General features: G+C 54.4%; 1 protein-coding gene across 1 annotated transcript in view; it reads right to left on the bottom strand.

The window, feature by feature from the left end:
- Positions 1 to 18,983, bottom strand: part of ATP9A (ATPase phospholipid transporting 9A (putative)) — a 125,955-nt gene that overhangs the window by 10,766 nt on the left and 96,206 nt on the right. The window contains 7 exon segments of the mRNA XM_053890131.1: positions 880 to 944; positions 1,772 to 1,916; positions 2,038 to 2,127; positions 4,244 to 4,342; positions 6,588 to 6,758; positions 8,125 to 8,208; positions 9,266 to 9,358. Coding sequence (XP_053746106.1) covers positions 880 to 944; positions 1,772 to 1,916; positions 2,038 to 2,127; positions 4,244 to 4,342; positions 6,588 to 6,758; positions 8,125 to 8,208; positions 9,266 to 9,358 — 747 coding nt within the window.

The following is an 18,983-nucleotide window of genomic DNA, read 5'->3' as shown; positions in this document are numbered from 1 at the left end:
CGTGCAACTTTGCACATTCGTAGAAGTGCCACCGTGGAATGGAATTCTCTAAGGGGCCACACCTGCGTTAAAAGGGCCCGTTCCAGGAACATCTCAAAGATCACCGAATCCTGCAACTTCGAATAACTGCCAACTGGATGAGCACCACAAAACCAGAAAGGGTGGAGAGAAGAAAAATTTTAAAGCGTATGCGTCAGCCCAATCCGTGAAGCTATGGGACCGAACGCACAGGACAGCGCCTCCGGCCCTCCCTCGGGGCCTCTGGACTCTTACTTCACACACAGTTCCGACAAGCCTGGTAACCAATGTTGCCCGTAGCCATTTAGAGGTCACAACTCAGGACAGAGCCAACTCTGCGGGACAAGCACACGCGTGACAAGGACAGGAAACAAGAACTGCGTCACGGCACACGAGCTTCGGGAGACACTGCAGCTGCCGAGGCCTCTGAGCCACACACCGTGTCACCTCCCTCCACGACCCCCCGGACGTTAGCACGGGGCGTGGCGACCGATGCTTTTACGGACGCCGCAGCCAGCACGCAAAAGCCTGAAGTGCATTCACTGTGCCCCAACAACACAGCAAAACGCTCTTTTCTTTTGTTTTTAATTCAAGTTTTGACACGCGGAAAACCAGCATCGTCGTCCGTAAGATACGGTGACACGGACCTCCGACCCCCAGGTAATAACGCCAGGCCATTCCGTGACGTGGCTCCTTACGCTTCGTCGTCCTGATCTCGAGTTTTCAGAAGCGTCAGAGCTGTGTGTCGAGGGCAAAAGAAACTCCCGCGAGGAGGCAGAGCAGCCCTCGCACGGCAGCCCCACCCCCAGCACCCACCCCTCCACGGCCAGCAGCACCCCACCCCCCACAGCCCGCACTCACCTTCCCCTCGACCCCCACACCGCAGTCGGATTCCTGAATCATACTGACGTCATTGCCTCCGTCACCTGTCGGCCACACGGGCCGGAGAGAAAAGCCGGGAAATTGGGCGGAGGTGAGAAGCGGGACCCCGACGCGTCATTCTTACTTCGAAGACGCGCGCGTGTCTCGCCTCTCGCCGAGGGCTCGCTAAGCGTCTCTTCCGCGCGGCTCCATGTAATTGCTCCGACACCCCCCAGTCTCACGGGCGGAGGAGCTGAGCGTCAGAGGGACACCGGGTGACTGGCCAGAGTCCGGCCGCCGAGCGGCAGCGGGGGGGGGGGGGGGGTGGCCGTGTCCACGCCTCACCACTGTCTACGACCACCACACCCCTGCCTGTGGGGCGCGCGGGCCCCACATCACATCGGCAGCAGTGACCCACGCTGCACTTGCTCAACGCACACCGTGCCCTGTCGTGAGCGCTCTCTGAATCCACCCCTTTCCACCCTCCCCACTGGATGAGTGCTTATTACGCCATCCGACCAATGGGCAGACCGAGGCTCGGACGGGCGCCCAGCGAGTAAAACCAGCTCGGACTGGGAACCCGGGTCCCCTCCTCGGCTGTGCGGCCTCCAGCCCTCGGCTGTGCTGCCTCCTGCATCACTAGCAAAGGAGGAGCAAGCCATGGAGGAAAGCCCTAGAACACGCTTATCGACTCTAACCCAGAGGGAAATACTAAAAAAAATAATCATCATAATCATATGAATTCCGGAGCCCACGTCGGCTGGGGGAAAGGATCACGACCCGAGCGACACGGCCCGGGGAATGCGAGTTGCAGCAGGGTCCCCGTTACCCTTACAAAGCGAATCCACGTGCCGGCGGGACGAGGCCGGTGGGGGGCGGGGGCGGCACCTACCGACCGCACAGGTGAGCTTCCCCGTGCGTTCCTGGAGCAGGCGCACGATCTGGGCCTTCTGGGTGGGGGTGCAGCGGCAGCAGACGACAGCCGGGCACTGGCAGGCCAGCTCCATGAACTCGTACTCGTAGTACTTGAGGCAAATCTGGGAGGGGAAGGCGGCGGGGGGGGGGGGGGAGGGTGTCAACCAAGGCCGCGGCCCCAGCAAAGCAGGGAGGGGCGCGCGCTCCCCGGGAGAGCCCGGCCGGCGGGGGCCCCGCACCCACCTCCAGGGAGTCCCCCGAGATGACCAGGGCGCAGTCATGCTTCCTGCGGAAAGCGTTCAGCTCGAGGTGGGCCTCACTCCGGTTGGTCACCTAGAAGGGAACACAGGCGTGGAGGGGGCCCCGCTCTCCGGAGACGGAAGAACAACAAACAGCGGCTTCCTGAAGCCGGTCCGGAGACAATGGCCACCCCAGCCATGGACCCCTGCCCCTCCCCTGCCGGCAGACCCAGAGCCAAATTCAATCCTGTCTGTTATGATTCTGTGGGAATCGGGAGGGCCTGTGCACCAACGATCACCTTGCATTTCCCCCAGGACGGCTGTGACCCACAGCATAAAAACAGGAGCTAAAAATGACTGTACTTTCACTGAGTGCCAGGCACCGCGCTAAGCACTTTTCGTGGATCGTCCCCACTGACCTCGCCCAGCAACCCTACAAGGTGCGGATGGCCACGGCTGGACTCTACACGTAAGGAAACAAAAGCGTGGCGAGCTGTGTGAGCCCCTCTAAAGCCACACACCCAGGGGGCCGTGGGGCAGGCGTCAGCAGCCAGGCATCTGGCAGGGTGGCCAACTTTTCTGTACTAGACCAGATGTCAAACAGGCTCTGTGGACCCTACCGTGTTCGTCAAAACTACTCAACTCTGCTGCCGTGGCATCAAAGCGGCCAGAGGCAATAGGTGAAAACAAACGGGCACATCTGTGTGCCAATAAAACTTATTTACAAAAGCAGACGGTCACACGGGCTGGCACCTGTAACCCCTAACTATACAGAATGCATAGAATACAGAATATAAAGAACATACGGTCTGTCCTTGTTATTTCCAGTAGCTACACTCTAGGAAGTCACTGTGAACACCGACTTAACAAGTAACTATCTGTTCGTTGCTCCTGTAGGGGGAATACGGGGCCAGGTTCCTGTGAGCCTCTGGCCACAGCATTTTTGTCAATCAACACATAACCTTGTTTCACATGTGTTTCCGTTGAAAGACATCTTTTCAAACAGACTTTTTTTTTTTTTTTTGATTCATTAACACTGAATTCACAACCAACAGCACTATAACTCGTGCCCAAAGGAAGGTGATCCAACAGACGTACTTTCTCCACAAGGCACATCATAGCCTTCCCGAGCTCAGCAATGCTAGATGGCACTCCAGCACTGTGATGGGGAGGGGGGCATCTTAAACAATGAAATCACTAACACAAAAATGCAAAAAAAAAAAAAAAAAAAAGGCGGCACTAAGTAGACCGGGAACCGGGCTTCTGTGTAGCACGAGAGCGGAGAAGGCAGGGGATCGCCTTGTTTGACCTCAGCTGGGAATGATGCACACATTTGGCAACCACAATTTCTCGCTGCTCTGCACATGCCCACAGAGGACTCTGAAAGCACCCTGAGCGCTGGTTTTGGGGTTACCAATAAATTTTAGTAAGTAGGTGAATTTGCAAATATGGAGTCCGCGTATAATGGAGACTGACCATATGTGCCTCCACACGATGCTGTCTGCGCCGTTGCCAGAATGGCTGCGTCTCCTGAAGGCTCTGCGTGGCAGGGACCAAAGGCGGGGGGCAAGGGGACATTCCCACCGCACGCGGAGCCTCTCCACTCACTGGGTATGGGGGCTCCGACCTCAGGAGCAGGACTGCTGTATCCCGCCTACAGAGTGGCACTCACCTCCCCACCCGGTCAGGCCAGTCTTGGCTCCTGGCCTTAGGGCACCTCCTCAGGCCCGCCCTGTTGAGGTCAAGCGCTTGCCACCAGGGCAGGAAATTTCTCGCTTGCCCACCCAATATACCTCCTTCTAAAGGCTCCTAAAGGTTTTCCTTCAGGAGGGCAGACAGCCCAATGTCTGTGATCCGGAATTTTTTTCTCATCCAAGGACTCGGCCTTCAAGGCTTCAGTGGAATCTGGACTCGTGTGTACAATTTCACATGTGTGGGCTCGTCTGCGTCCTTCGTCCTGACTGTGCTTTTTGACAGCTTCTCAAAGGGACCATGACCCCCGCCAGGTTAAGAACACAGCAGTAACGAGGTGCTGCTGAGCCACCCCCAGAAGGAATCCTGTAGCCCCACCTGGGTCGTTCAGTAATCCCACCCAAACCAGTGCCGTAAGTTCTCCCCTCTATACTTTAGGGGCCCACTCAAGGTCATGAGGTCACAGGGCAAAACTGCAGCGTCACCCCCACGAGGCCCCAACACAGAGAGCACCGTACCAGCCGGAAAACGTGGATGTCTTGGTTTCTGGTCACCAGATGTGCATTCTTGGCTGTGCATGTGGCTGTCTCCAGCTTGTCCCCCGTCAGCATCCAAACCTGGAATCGCAGCACAAGGGGGCCTCCTCTTTGTAAGTGGTCAAGGCCAGCCCGGAGCCCGTGTCAGCCCCGGTCCCCAAGAACACCGAGCTAAACTTGATTCATTCCATTTACCTCGAGGCTCCCCGTGTCCCCAGCACAAACCACGGGGATACCCCACTTGGGGGGCTCGAGGACCCCCAAGCGACCACTGCTGGTGGCAGCAAAGGCCGGTACGATACTTGCAGAGAAGCATTTGCCCATGTGCTTCGACAGACACCACGAAGCTTGGCCTCTGACCTCATAATCCCCCTTAAGAGAGATTCCAGAAATCTCTCTTAAGGCAATAAATAATCTCAAAGAAGCGGAAGGCGGTGTGGGTGAGGGGTCACTTCCGGGTCCTACAGGAAACACTGATTTGTCACGTCGCATCCGGTCTTTCTACGCGGTCGGTTAAGCCAGCGGTCAATGCGCCAGGCTCCTCCACACCTCCTAAGACGTCGTTCTGCATTTTGCCGCCGTGAGCCCAGAGAGGGGAGCGGCTTGCCCCAAAGCCACACAGCCAGTTCCGGTCCCGACCAGGCCCAGAATCCAGGGCTTCCAAGGGTAAGCGGAATACGCGTCCTGCTCTGCTAAGTCCACACATCAGCCGTCTGTTCTCCCAGGGTCACTGGACAAAGCGCATGCTGGCAGTGGGGAGGTACAGGAAAGAAAAGAGCAACGGTTTCCCGAGCGTTCACCCTGCTAGGTACCCATCAAACACTGTCCACGTTTAGCACACGTGGCCTTCACAGTAACTTTATAAGGCAGGACACGGAGCGCCGAGAAGCCACTTGCCAAGGATCGCCGAGGCAGTTGGTGGAGAAATCAGATTCGGACCCAGGCAGTGAGACAGGCGGGCCCTTCTGGGGGCCCTTGCCCCTGGCCCGGCCCCTGGTGGCTGTCAGCCCCTCCTCTCAACGTCCCATCTGTCCATAAAGATAATATCCTTTTAAGCGACCCCAGCTTGGGGCCAGGTTTCAGGGTCTGCTGTATGAAAGCAAACACCGGGGGCGGAGCTGGGAGGCTCAAGTTCTAGAAACCCATGGAAAGTCATTGGTGCACCACATGACTGATGTCCCACGTGGGGACGACAGGGGGGCACGTGTGGGTAAGTGCCCAGACCTGAGCCCTAGGACCTTCCTGCCTCGCCTGGCCCCAGCTGCTGCATCTGGGAAGGGGCTGAAGTAGCCACTGTCCAAGTTCCGACACGTTCCGGCCCGTGAAAGAGCTTTCCGCTAGACCCCACCTACAGAGTCCCTGGACGCCTCGCCCCTGCGCTCCCTTCCCCCTCCCGTCTGACCAGGGAAAGCAGGAAGAGAAGTCCAGTCCACAGTGGGAACAAAACACCCCGCCTTCTGGAGACAGCGGCCTCGGGGAGGAGCGGCTGAGGATGAAGCCAGAAGCAGGAACCAGAATATTCCACGACCCGGAGAGAAGCGGCCTCAGAAGTTGCCAGTGACAAAGTTAAGCACCAGCCCTTCTGACTTCGGACGGCTCTTCCAAAACGGGGACGTGGCTGACAACTCCCTCGCCAGGGACCAGGTCTGGGGGCCAAGGACACGTGACAGAACCCGGTTCACGGTGAAACGTGCGCCCTCCCTGCTCATGTGGCCGGAGCTCGGCCCCTACTGTGGCCCCGCTCACAGGAGCCTGTGCCGCGTACTGGCGGGGGACGCAAGGGAGAGCTGCTTCTGGGCAAACATGACACGTTTCCAGGAGCTTCCAGCCAGTCAGGCTGCTCGGCTGGGGTCCTCTGAGGTGTAGCCTGCTCCTCCGACGCCCTCTACTGGCCTCTCCGGATGAAACTACCGGACTGTCGGGTTGGTTTTTTTTTTCCTTTCTCCTTTGGACCCCAAACAGCGTAATAAATAGGGCAGTTTGAGGTGCGGGCGGTCACTCATTCACCCAGAACAGCAGCAGACGGCTGGCCGTCCGGTCACTCAGCGAGAAGGTACTGAACACCCCGAGCATTTGGACACAGCCTGGCCCTTCGGGGGGCCCGGGGTGGCCTTCGGGGCAGGGCTGGAGGAGCGGGAGGGACGCAGCGGTCCAGGTGAGACAGGGCTCTGGGTCGCTGCCCATGCACTCCGCTCCTCGTTCCTCCCTCGCTCCCCCCGCCCCCCTCCCCTCCTCGTCTCTACACCCGCGGCAGGATGATTCTGAAGCTCGCTCCCACAAGGCGGCGGCCGTTTCAGCGGCCGGGTCCCGGGCAGGTGCTCCCTACCTTGATGCCCGCGTTCCTCAGCGTCTCCAGGGTGGGCCTCACGTCCGCCTGCAGCTGGTCCTCCACCCCCGTGAGACAGAGCAACCCCATTTCCATCTCCAGGCTCTCGATCACCGTGGCCACTTTGAGGGAGCGGTCGTGCACGCTCAGCTTGGCCTGGACGTAGCGGGCCTGGGACACGGCAGGGGACACACGGTCAGTGCTGGCGGTGGGGAGGGGGCAGGGCCGACCGGCGTCAGGAGTAGGCCACCAAGGGGGGACCCCGGCGCGTGGCTGGACCTCAAACGGATGAAGCGAGGCTCTCAGCCTCCTTGCAAGTTGATCGGCCCAGACCTCGGACGGGCCCTGACTCCACCCTCTCCTCTACACTTACCTGGCTGTGCAACTTCCAGCAAGTTGCTCAACTTATCTGAGCCTTGGCTGTTTTCACCCAGGAAGCAGCAGTAACAGCCCCCACCTCGCTGGGTCGTCACAAGGACTGGTACCCTCAAGATCTCCCACACACAACGTGCACTTTGTGACCAAGAATCCCTGATCACTGGGTTTTCTGAAGACGAAGTCCCACCTCCAAAGACCACGGACACAACCCTTCTGTTTAGCCACTTTCCAGGGGTGGTAAAGACATGGAAGAAAATCAAACATCCCCTAAGGAGCTGATTCGAACACATGCCTTTAAACATGAAAAGACAGTAGAATTTATCAGGGCCGGAACTCTTGCTAAAGAAAACTTTACAAGGAACTCAAGCACATGGAAGAGACACCATCAAGCACAGCTTCTCTGGGTGAAGCATGACAAGGACCCCAGAAGCCTGTCCCCAAACACCTGTCTCTCCCTTTCGGTCCTATGCATGCACTTGGCTTTGTGCCAGGCCTGGGGATACAAGGGCCCTTCCCCTCAAGGAACATGCAATCCGCGGGACAAGAGGACGATAAACCAGGCATATTTACGCCGTGAAAGTCAACGATCTTGTTAAACTCTTTTTACAACTCCAAAAACTGAGGGCTCCAAGGGGGTGATTCATTTCAAATTTTCCAGAGGGTGAACCATGTGCCAGTGACCACCCTAAATGTTAGGATGTAACAGCAAACCCGACTGACCGCCTCTGCTCTAGAAAAGATTCTATTCCCGAAAGGAGGTATTAAGAAGAATGTTAGATGTAAACATATAAACGAGTCCATTCTAGATGGTGATTAGTGCAGTGCAGAAAGTTAAGCGGGGTGGCGGACAGCGAGTGGTGAGGTGGGGCCGCCTTAGATGGGGAGTCCGGGAAGACTTCTCAGAGGAGGCGGCATTTGAGCAGGGACCCAAAGGAAGCGAGGGAGCAGGCCACGGAGGTCTGTCCAGGAAGGGAGTTCCGGGCAGAGAGAACAGCAAGTGCAAAGGCCCTGGGGCAGAAGTGAGCCTGGGGTGCTCAGAAAGGACATCGGCACGGCTAGAGCAGACTGAGCGAGGGGCAGACGAAGAGGAGACAGAGCCAGAGAGGGGAAGACGTACGGAAACTGCAAAAAATAATGGAAAGATCACAGGACCACTTACCTCAAAGTCTTGATATTGCTCCTCTGCTAGAGACTTCTTCGCCACCACGAGAACCCGCAGTCCTTCTCGGGCCATGTTTCCACACTGAAAAGCAGACCGTAGTCGGTGGAGAGCCACACTCAGGGCCTTGCCTCCGAGCCCCTGACTCTCATGGAGGAAGGCTGGACGCTAACGTGGACAGGCCCCTACCAGGGGCAGAGACAAACCGGCCAATCCAAACGTCGCTTTCCCCTAAAGCAACCTTCCCTGAAGCAGACCTTCTAAAGGGGGATTGCAACATGGCAGCCTGCAGGCCAACCATGGAACTACGCATAGGTTTTCTCTGACGGGCGCAGTACCTGTTTCAAAAGCTAAGTCAACACTGTAAGACTTCGCAGACAAACCTGGATGTCTGGCTTGTTGGGGAAAAAAACCAAACCTCTGACACAACCATGCATGCTCTCCCAAAAGACCACAGCCAATGATGGATGAAAAGCGGCTGCTTCTACGTATTCCCAGAAAACAGCTATCAGGTGAAGGATATTCCGACAGGCTTAACACACAAAGTGCGACCCTGTTGGAAAGACTCCCCCCCGGCCTGTTTTATCTGACTTACCTGCCCAGCCCCTCCTTTGAGTTTGCAAACCCTCTACCTGAAAATATAACATTACTGAATGGCAACTGTGCCTCCCCCCTCCGCCCCCCAACCTGGAGCTGAGAGACAAAAGAAAAGTGACCCGACAAACCCAAGAGTTTCTTCTCTCCTTGCTGTGGCCAATTCTCCACATCACCAATCAAGACGGGCAGCCCGTGACGCGGACCCTGGAGGATCCCCACCCTCCCGCTACCTGCCTCCAGCCAAAAACCAGTGAGGGGCGGACTCTTGAGCCTGGACGTGGGCCTTGCCCCGCTTGAACCTTCAGATGAGACCCCAGTCCCAAGCAACTGCTTGAGAGACCCTGCAAAGGACGGCCGGCCAAGCTGTGGACAGATGCCTGGCCCACAGAGTCCATGAGAAATAAAAGTGCGTCGTTCTAAGCTGCTACGTTTGGGGGTGAGGTGTTACACAGCCACAGACAACGAGCACAGAGACCCGTGTTACCACGTCACGCGAGGCCTCCAAGACATGCCTCTGCGGCGCTCGCCCCCACACCCCACGTACCTCTTCCTCCAGCCAGTCATTGTACTGCACGATCCCAGCCATGACAACATCCGCTCCCTTCATGTAAAACGTGATCTCTCCCGTTGACTCGTCCTGGGGGGGGGGGGGGGGGGGCGGTGGAATGAATACCCAAGAGGAACACCCGCTTTCTGCTCCAGTGCCCACTTCCCATGACAGACGGCGTACAAACTCGGCAGACGCCGACGTTTTGTCACTTGGCCAAAGATAAAAAGCCAGAAGGGGGCGGAGGGGGGCGCGGCGCTCACTTGGGGGCAAAGGCCACAGAAAATAGAAGAAAATTCAAAGCGTTTGGAAAAGCATTAAATGAGGAAAGAGAGATCAAAAGGATTTAAGAAGTTTGTTTTTAAAGTTCTTACTATCTCAGCAGAAACAGACTCACACGCTGTAAGATCATCTTTTTTTTTTTTAAATGTTTATTCAGTTTTGAGAGACAGAGACAGAGCGTGAGTGGGGGAGGGGCAGAGAGAGAGGGAGAGACACAGAATCCGAAGCAGGCTCCGGGCTCCGAGCCGTCAGCACAGAGCCCGACGCGGGACTCGAACTCATGAACCGCGAGATCATGACCTGAGCCGAAGTCGGATGCTTAACCGACTGAGCCACCCAGGCGCCCCCGGAAAATCATCTTTAATTTACACACAGGACTGCCAGGATCACCCAACTGTGTTCTGCCCAAAAAGATGGGGAAGTAAGGTACTTATCCCAGAGCGGGGTTCTCAGTTTTGGCATTGTTCACATATGGGCTGGGGAATTCCTTGCCGTGGGGGCTGGCCTGTGCATTCCAGGACCTTCTACAGCGTCCCTGGCCCGTCCCCGCTAGAGGTCGGCCACACCCCCATGGGGACAGCCCAAATGTCTCCAGACATAAACAAATGTCCCCTGGGGAGCAAACTGCCTTCACTGAGAACTGCTAATCCCGATCATTCCAGACCCGTGTCTACTTGAGGACTTGCAAGCCATCAAATGACCCAGATTTTTGTTCACACTGACCAGCTTTTCGGGGTGGGGGGGGGGGGGAAGATAACACCACGGCCCAGGCGTCGAAGGCTTAGACCCAACAACAGCTTTCAGCTGTGTGCACTCGGGACACGCCGCTTCTTTTCTCTAAGCCTCAGTTCTCTCATCTGTCAAACAGGAACAACTCTTACCACGCAGGCTGTTGGGGCTTAAACGAAGTCCCCTACACAGAGCACGCAGCCAAGGGCCAGACACACAGAAAACGCCCACTCGGCGTGATCAGCCCGCTAGGGTGACGGTAACTCTGCGCGTCCCTCAACCGCACTGTGTGTGGGGACCGAGGCCTCGCCCAGTGGTTCTCAATGGAGGGGATTTTGCATGGGGCAGTATCTGGAGACCTTTTTGGCTGTCACGACGAGGGGGTGACTACTCCTGGCATCCGGCGGACAGAGGCCAAGGACGCTGCTGAGAGTCCTAGGGCGCACAGGACAGCCACAACCAAGAACCATCTGGCCCCAGTGTCAACAGCACGGAGGCTGAGGAGTCCTGGCTTCAAGGAACAATGGCTCTCAGCCCTGGTTCTTACTCTGTGACTCCTTCCTCGGGAACTCCCACCACGGGGGTGGGGGGCCTGGGGGCGGAAGAGAGGGGTGAGGGAACAGAGCATGGCCATTACCACCTCAGGCCTCAATTTTGCTCCCCCGGGAAAGCCCCGAAAGCATGCCTGTAAACGGGTTAACTAAACACGAAATAAATACCCAGGGCCAAATTAGAGGTACACGTCTCCTTCTTCAGAACAGCTTTCCAGGGCCCTCTCACCGCTGATCATCTTTGAGAACTACATGCTTGCTCACAAAAGCGCCCGCCGGCCACGAACAGGCACCTGCGTCTCTAAAGCCAGCAGCAGCCCATGCTTCACCTCTGACGGATCCCACACACCCACGCCCGCTTGGGACTCGGGCCAGAGAGAGCCGTGGGGTCTGGGCACGGAAGCATCCCGGGGCTTTCTTCCCTCTTGCCTCAACCCGAACGGTGCCTGACAACAGAGCCGTAGGAAACAGCGTCCCCTCCCCAGTTTCCTCTACTGCGAAGGGCGCTCTGGAGGGCGCAGACGGCTCGTCCAACTCAAACACTGCACCGACCGTCTCCTCCCGTTACTCACTTCCTCCCACTCGGTTCATCACAAGGTTACCTCGCTCCCATACGATGGCGAGATCACGCCGTACGTTTACGGAGAGCCGCCAGTTGCGCGGCATTGTTTTGGGGCCTCATCTTTTTCCACTGTGGTCTCATCCTGGCCCCTGTTCAAAGGCCTCTTCTATGCAAACAATGACAAGGGTCTGATCTACGGCACCGATCGGCCTCCATCGTTCCGCGTGGGCCGGGCCGGGGGAGGGCAGTGGAACATCTGCACGCGACAGAACTAAGGCGGGCGACGGCAGCCTTCCTTTCAGAGACGCAAGCGCACGAGCCCCCAAGGAAACCCCCAGAAGGCAGAGACGCACGCCAGGGAAGGACTTTGCCTGCAAGTCCCTGCCAAGTGCCATCCAAGAGCTCGCACGCGTCGGGAGGGCTGATGAGCGAGGTGAGTGAGCCCGTAACTGCCAACAGTCACCAAACCAAGATGTGTCACAGCGGAGGTGACATTCCCTCGCCTCAGGTGACCGGGTGGGTATTTCCAAATAACCAGACAGGATATCTGGGTGCGTGAGAACTAAGCTGCTGGCCCCGGCACAATTAACGTTTGGGGTGGGTTATTCTTCGCGAGGAGGCGTCTTGGCCTCTACCTAGGAGAGGAGGTCAACCCTGACTTGGGACGACCAAAATGTCTCCCAACTTTTTCGAATGTCCCCTTGGGGGCAAAATGGCCCCAGGGCGAGAACGGCTGCATTAGAAGAGTTTAGGGAGGTTTCTGGAGAATGGAGAACCTGTCCACTTGCCCCGAAGGCTGATTTCCACGGGTCAAAGGCAAGGATAAGGAGGGAGACAGGTCAGAAAACAAAACTCAGCAATAATAGGCATGTCATTAAAGCCAGCCTAACAAAGACAGATGCTCACAGACTGACTTTTAGTAGTGAGAAATGAAAAATGTGCAGTATCCGAGAATATTTAATCAAATAATGGTATATTTTTTCAACAAAACACCACGCATGCATTAAAATCATAAAAATCACACTTTACTAACATGAGAAAATTTCCACCATCCATATTGTTCAACAGGGGGAAGAGTTTAGAAAGCCTCATGTGACGCTCAATGCCAAGTTCATACAAATGCGTGTGGGTATTTACACTCGTATACGCGTAGAAAAAAACTAAAAGGGAAAGTCTCTGAAGACGGATGAATGGTTGGTCTTTGGTGGTAAAAACAAAGAACAATTTGAGCTCTTGATGTATGTATCTGTTCTGAATGCTTTAATTCAATGTCGAGTTGGTTTGTTTTCCATAACCTTGGAAGGGGGGGGATGCTATTTTAAAATAATGATAGATATAGGGGCCTCTGGGTGGCTCAGTCGGTTAAGCATCTGACTTCAGCTCAGGTCATGATCTCACGGGTCATGAGTCCGAGTCCCGAATGGGGTTCTGTCCTGACAGCTCGGAGCCTGGAACCTGCTTCGGATTCTGGGTCTCCCTGTCTCTCTGCCCCTCCCCCAATCATGCTTTGTCTGTCTCTCTCTCTCTCTTTCTCTCTCAAGAGTAAACATTAAAAAAACAAGTTTAATGATAGATTTTTCCCATCCAGTAAGTATCCCCTAGTTCAAGGTACAGGGTCCTGTTCTTGCTGTGAGAAGATGTGGACCCACATGTCATAAAATAGGACGTGTATCTGGGAATGAAAGCCCTTCACAGCTAAAGGAAGGGCGGATATATTGCTCACTTATCCTAGAACGGCTGATACTGGGTACTATCTGATGATGATTCAACCCTCGAATGACTTCAGCGGAGACCCCGGTCCTAGAACTGGAAAAAATAAAGGCTGGAACAAAAGCGATTCCGGAGGCGATTAATGACTCTGATTCCCCAGGAAACACCCACACACACGATCTGTGCTGCAGCTGCCAGGCCACGTTCTTGACATCAGATGTGTGCTCAAGATACAGTCTAGAAGCCATGGGTCACACCAGGTATGGGCCAGTGAGAAAAGCAACAGCAGCATGGGAGAAAAAGCTCCCCTCCCACCCAAAAGTTGCAATCAGGGGCATACAAATCCCTTAAAATGTGTCATTTTCAAAGCACAATCAGGGCCCCTGGGTGGCTCAGTCAGTTGGGTTTCCGACTTCGGCTCAGGTCATGATCTCACGGTCCGTGGGTTCGAGCCCCACATCGGGCTCTGTGCTGACAGCTCAGAACCTGGAGCCTGCTTCGGATTCTGTGTCTTCTTCACTCTGCCCCTCCCCCACTCATGCTCTGTCTCTCTCTCTCAAAAAATAAATAAATAAATGTTAACAAAAATTCAAACCACATTCGGGCTGTGTCACTGGGTCATCAGAACAGCAGCTCATGGAGCTGTTTCTTCTGTGGCTCCCAATGACCCCTACTTCCTCCCAATGATCCCCTACTTCCTCCCAATGACCCCTAGTCCCTCCCATGACCCCTACTTCCTCCAAAGACCCCTACCCCCTCCAATGACCCCCACCCCCTCCAATGACCCCTACCCCCTCCAAAGACCCCTACCACCTCCAATGACCCCTGCCCCCTCCAAGACCCCTGCCCCCTCCAATGACCCCTGCCCCCCTCCAAGGACCCCTACCCCCCGCCAAGGACCCCTACCCCCTCCAATGACCCCTACAACCTCCAATGACCCCTGCCCCCCTCCAATGACCCCTGCCCCCTCAAAAGACCCCTGTCCTCTCCAATGACCCCTACCCCCTCCAGTGACCCCTGCCCCCTCCAGTGACCCCTACTCCCTCCAATGACCCCTACTCCCTCCAATGACCCCTACCCCCTCCAAAGACCCCTACCCCCTCCAATGACCCCTACCCCCTCCAATGACCCCTGCCCCCTCCAAGACCCCTACCCCTTCCAAAGACCCCTACCCCCTCCAATGACCCCCTACCCCCTCCAATGACCCCTGCCCCCCCAATGACCCCTGTCCCCTCAAATGACCCCTGCCCCCTCCAGTGACCCCTGCCCCCTCCAGTGACCCCTACCCCCTCCAGTGACCCCTGCCCCCTCCAGTGACCCCTGCCCCCTCCAATAACTCCTGCCCCCCCAATGACCCCTACCCCCTCCAATGACCCCTACCCCCTCCAATGACCCGTCCCCTCCAATGACCCCTGCCCCCTCCAGTGACCCCTACCCCCTCCAAGGACCCCTACCCCCTCCAATGACCCCTACAACCTCCAATGACCCCTGCCCCCCTCCAATGACCCCTGCCCCCTCAAAAGACCCCTGTCCTCTCCAATGACCCCTACCCCCTCCAGTGACCCCTGCCCCCTCCAGTGACCCCTACTCCCTCCAATGACCCCTACTCCCTCCAATGACCCCTACCCCCTCCAAAGACCCCTACCCCCTCCAATGACCCCTACCCCCTCCAATGACCCCTGCCCCCTCCAAGACCCCTACCCCTTCCAAAGACCCCTACCCCCTCCAATGACCCCTGCCCCACCCAATGACCCCTACCCCCTCCAAAGACCCCTACCCCCTCCAATGACCCCTACCCCCTCCAATGACCCCTGCCCCCCCAATGACCCCTGTCCCCTCAAATGACCCCTGCCCCCTCCAGTGACCCCTACTCCCTCCAATGACCCCTGCCCCAATGACCCCTGCCCCCCCAATGACCCCTACCCCCTCCAATGACCCCTGCCCCCTCAAAAGACCCCTGTCCCCTCCAGTGACCCCTGCCCCCTCCAGTGACCCCTGCCCCCTCCAGTGACCCCTACCCCCTCCAGTGACCCCTGCCCCCTCCAGTGACCCCTGCCCCCTCCAATGATCCCTACCCCCTCCAATGACCCCTACTCCCTCATACTCCATGCCCTGGTGAGACCCACTCCCACTGAGTGGGGGTAAGCAAGGCAGAAGCGATGGGAGGCCAGTTCTGACATCAGGTTGCAAAGACTCTGCCCTCCATCTTGCTCACTCTGATGAAGCCCGCCGACAAAGGAGCTGACCTACGGGGAGGCCGGTGGAACAGTGAACGAGGGTGGCCTCCTACCAAAAGAGCGGAGAACTAAAGCCTTCTGTCCAACAACCACAAGGAGCCGAATCCCACCCACAGCACTGATTTTATCTGGTTTTCAGCTGGATCCTGCCCCGGCTGAACCCCGGATGACAGCAGCCTGTGAGAAACCACAAGCCAGAGGACCCAGCGAAGCTGCACCCAGATTCCTGGCCCACAGGCCCCGTGAGATACTACCTTCTACCGTTTATACCGCTAAGTGTGGGGAAATCTGCCAGGCAGAACACACGACACAGTACTCCAGCATGACTAGGGGTGCTCCGCAAGCTTTCGATGCCCCACTCACCACGCCCAAACTCCCAGGTCGTCGTGGTTAAAGAGCCTGGACTTGGGGGCCATATCACGTGGGGTCCAGCCCCAGCTCCGCCATTATCCAGCTGTGCGAACGTGGGGAGAATGCTGAGCCTCCCTACCCTTCCGTTTTCTCCTTTGTCAAGTGCCCATCAAAATGGTACCTACCTTGTTGGCTTATGCTGAGGATTAACGAGTGAGTTTCTGGAAACCCTTTAGAACAGCCGCTGGCACACAACGAGCATCATTAAACGCTACCTGTCAGCGTTATTGCTGCTCCTACAGCCGATGCCATCAGTACTCTTGCTGGCACCTCTGCTCCTAATCACCCTGATCGCTAAGTACTCACACTACTGTTACCAACTTACTATAATAGAACCTACAGCTCTTTGACCTTTCAGGCATAACACACTTGGGTACATCAAGGTAGAGGGGAGTCTCCTTTCTTTTAAAGACCAAACCAAAAAGAGGAGTCACGTCCCGAAGTTGCCCAGGATTGAGCAGGGTTTACCCCAATCAAGCCGAATAATGTGAAAAACCTTTACAAATACCAAGGAGCCATCCCAAGACCAAAACAGATCCGGATGGGACGAAAGTGATCGGCACTTTTAAAGCTCCCTTGGAGCGCCTGGGTGGCTCAGTCGGTTGGGCGTCCGACTTCAGCTCAGGTCATGATCTCGCGGTCCGAGAGTTCGAGCCCCGCGTCGGGCTCTGTGCTGACAGCTCAGAGCCTAGAGCCTGTTTCAGATTCTGTGTCTCCCTCTCTCTCTGACCCTCCCCCGTTCATGCTGTCTCTCCATGTCTCAAAAATAAATAAACGTTAAAAAAAAAAAAAAATTAAAGCTCCCTTGGTAATTCTGATGATCCGCGAACTGTAAGAGTGACTGAACACAGTGGTTTATGAACACGGGGTCCCAGGCTTCCCAGCAAGGAAAGGGATTCTCTGAGCACAAGAGCAAATGGTGAAACAAGATGTTGAAAAAAAAATCCTAAAAGTCTGACACTGTCGAATATTGGTGAGGATGTGGAGGAATGGTGAGCCCAAAATTAGTACAAGCACTTTAGGAAAGAGTTGATGACAGATCTGGTAGCTTTAAAGATGTATATATCACCAACCCAGCAATCTGACCTCTGGACACATTCACATTATGTACAATGGAGACCGCAACAGACAAGGACATGCGGCAGTGCTGCTTCTAATGGCAAAAAAGTGGCAACTACCTCAATACGTATCAACAGGGAACTCCAGGAGACGGAACGAAGAGAGGTATATTCATACAGCACTACACTGTAACACGGCTAAAATTAACAAAGCAAGATGAAAAGTATGAACATAAAGTCCTTTTAAATGTTAAAAACAGGGGCGCCTGGGTGGCTCAGTCGGTCGAGCATCCCACTTTGGCTCAGGTCATGACCTCGCGGTTCGTGCTGACAGCTCAGACCCTGGAGCCTCCATCGGATTCTGTGTCTCCCTCGCTCTCTGCCCCTCCCCTGCTTGTGCTCTGTCTCTCTCTCAAAAATAAATAAACATTAACAAAAAAAATTTAAAACAGGAAGTGGGATTATGATATGATGCCACTCATACGAAGAATAACAATATGCGCAACCATAATACACGTTACTTATACCCAAACATGTCTGATAATAGTATTTTAAAATTCATTAAAATTTTGAATTTGGTGCAGGAATAGAAAGGAAGCATATCCAGGAGGGGCAGACAGGCCTTCAGTTGAACACACAATGTTTTATTCCTTTAAAAACTTTTTTAGGGGTACCTGGGTGGCTCCATTGGTTAAGTGTCCAACTTCGGCTCAGGTCATGATTCCACGGTTCATGAGTTCAAGCCCCACGTCAGGCTCTGTGCTGATAGCTCAGAGCCTGGAGCCTGCTCTGGGTTCTATGTCTCCCTCTCTCTCTGCCCCTCCCCTCTCTGTCTCTGTCTCTCTCTGTCTCTCAAAATAAACATTTAAAAACAATTTAAATAAATAAAAATAAAAACGTTTTAAAACTACAATACCCACAAAAACATGGATGAATCTTACAAATATAAATTTGAGCAAATGCACTCAAACATGAAAAGGAGACTACTGCATGATTTCTATAAAGAGAAAATCTCAAAAAAGACATTAATCAGTGGTAGAAATCAACAGAGTGGTCATATCCCTGTGGGGAGAGAGAGGGATGTAGACGACCAGGGAGGGGCACAACGGAGCTCCTGGGGTGACAATGGGTGGGATTCTGATCTTTGCTCTGGATGCTGGTGACATGGGCGTGCTAACTTTGTAGACACCTGAGCTGCACGCTTATGATGTTTGCACGGTTCTCTGTGTAGGCTGTACTGCAATACAAGTTTCAAAATGTATAACAACAAAATTTGAAATAAATATGACAAAATGGTGCTGCTGAACGATCGCTGTATTTTCCCGATAACTTCAGTGACTGTACGAATGAAAAACCATTGAAAATACTGAATTACAACAAGGATGCCAAGGCCACTCAGTGGATAAACAACGGTCCCTTCACCAAATGGTGCTGGAACAACGTTTGCACACGTGCGAGAGGATGAAGCTGAACCCCTACCTCACACCATATACAAAAATTAACCCCAAAGGGATCGATGACTGAAAGAGCCAAAACTACAAAACTCTTAAAAAGATACATAGGAGCAAATTTTCATGAGCTTGGATGTAACAATATAAGTCTTGGATATGACACCTAAGAGCGACAAAAGAAAAAAATAGATAAATTAGGCTTCACCAAAATTAGTAACTTCTGTGAATCAAAGAAATTTTATCAAAGAAAGTGAAAAGACAAAAAAATAAAAAAAGACAACCTAGAGAGAAAGAGAAAATATTTGCAAAGCATCTCTCTGATAAGGGTCTAATAGTCACACTATATAAAGAACACTTACAACTCAACAATGAAGACAACCAAATTAAAAGGCGGGCAAAGGATTTGAATATGCATTTCTCCACAGAAGATATAATATCGGCCAATAAGCACATGAAAATATGCTCAACATCGTTAGTCATTAAGTTAATGCAAATCACAACCTCAGCGAGATACCACTTTGCAACCACAAAAATGGCTCTAATCAAAATAGTGAAGAAGGAAAATAAAAAGTGTTGGTGAGGATGTGGAGAAACCGGAACCTTCCTACATTGCTGGCAGAATGCAAAATGGTACAACATGACAGAAAACCATTTGGAGGTTCTTCATAAAGCTAAAAGATGGAATTATCCAGCAAGTGGGTAATGGACCCAGCAGGACCCAGCA

This window comes from Panthera pardus, unplaced genomic scaffold (genome assembly GCF_024362965.1).
Source record: "Panthera pardus isolate Hobbes unplaced genomic scaffold, ASM2436296v1 HiC_scaffold_25, whole genome shotgun sequence".
Classification (NCBI taxonomy): domain Eukaryota; kingdom Metazoa; phylum Chordata; class Mammalia; order Carnivora; family Felidae; genus Panthera; species Panthera pardus.
The sequence above is the reverse complement of the archived record's forward strand: the minus strand, read 5'-3'. Positions and strand labels throughout refer to the sequence as shown.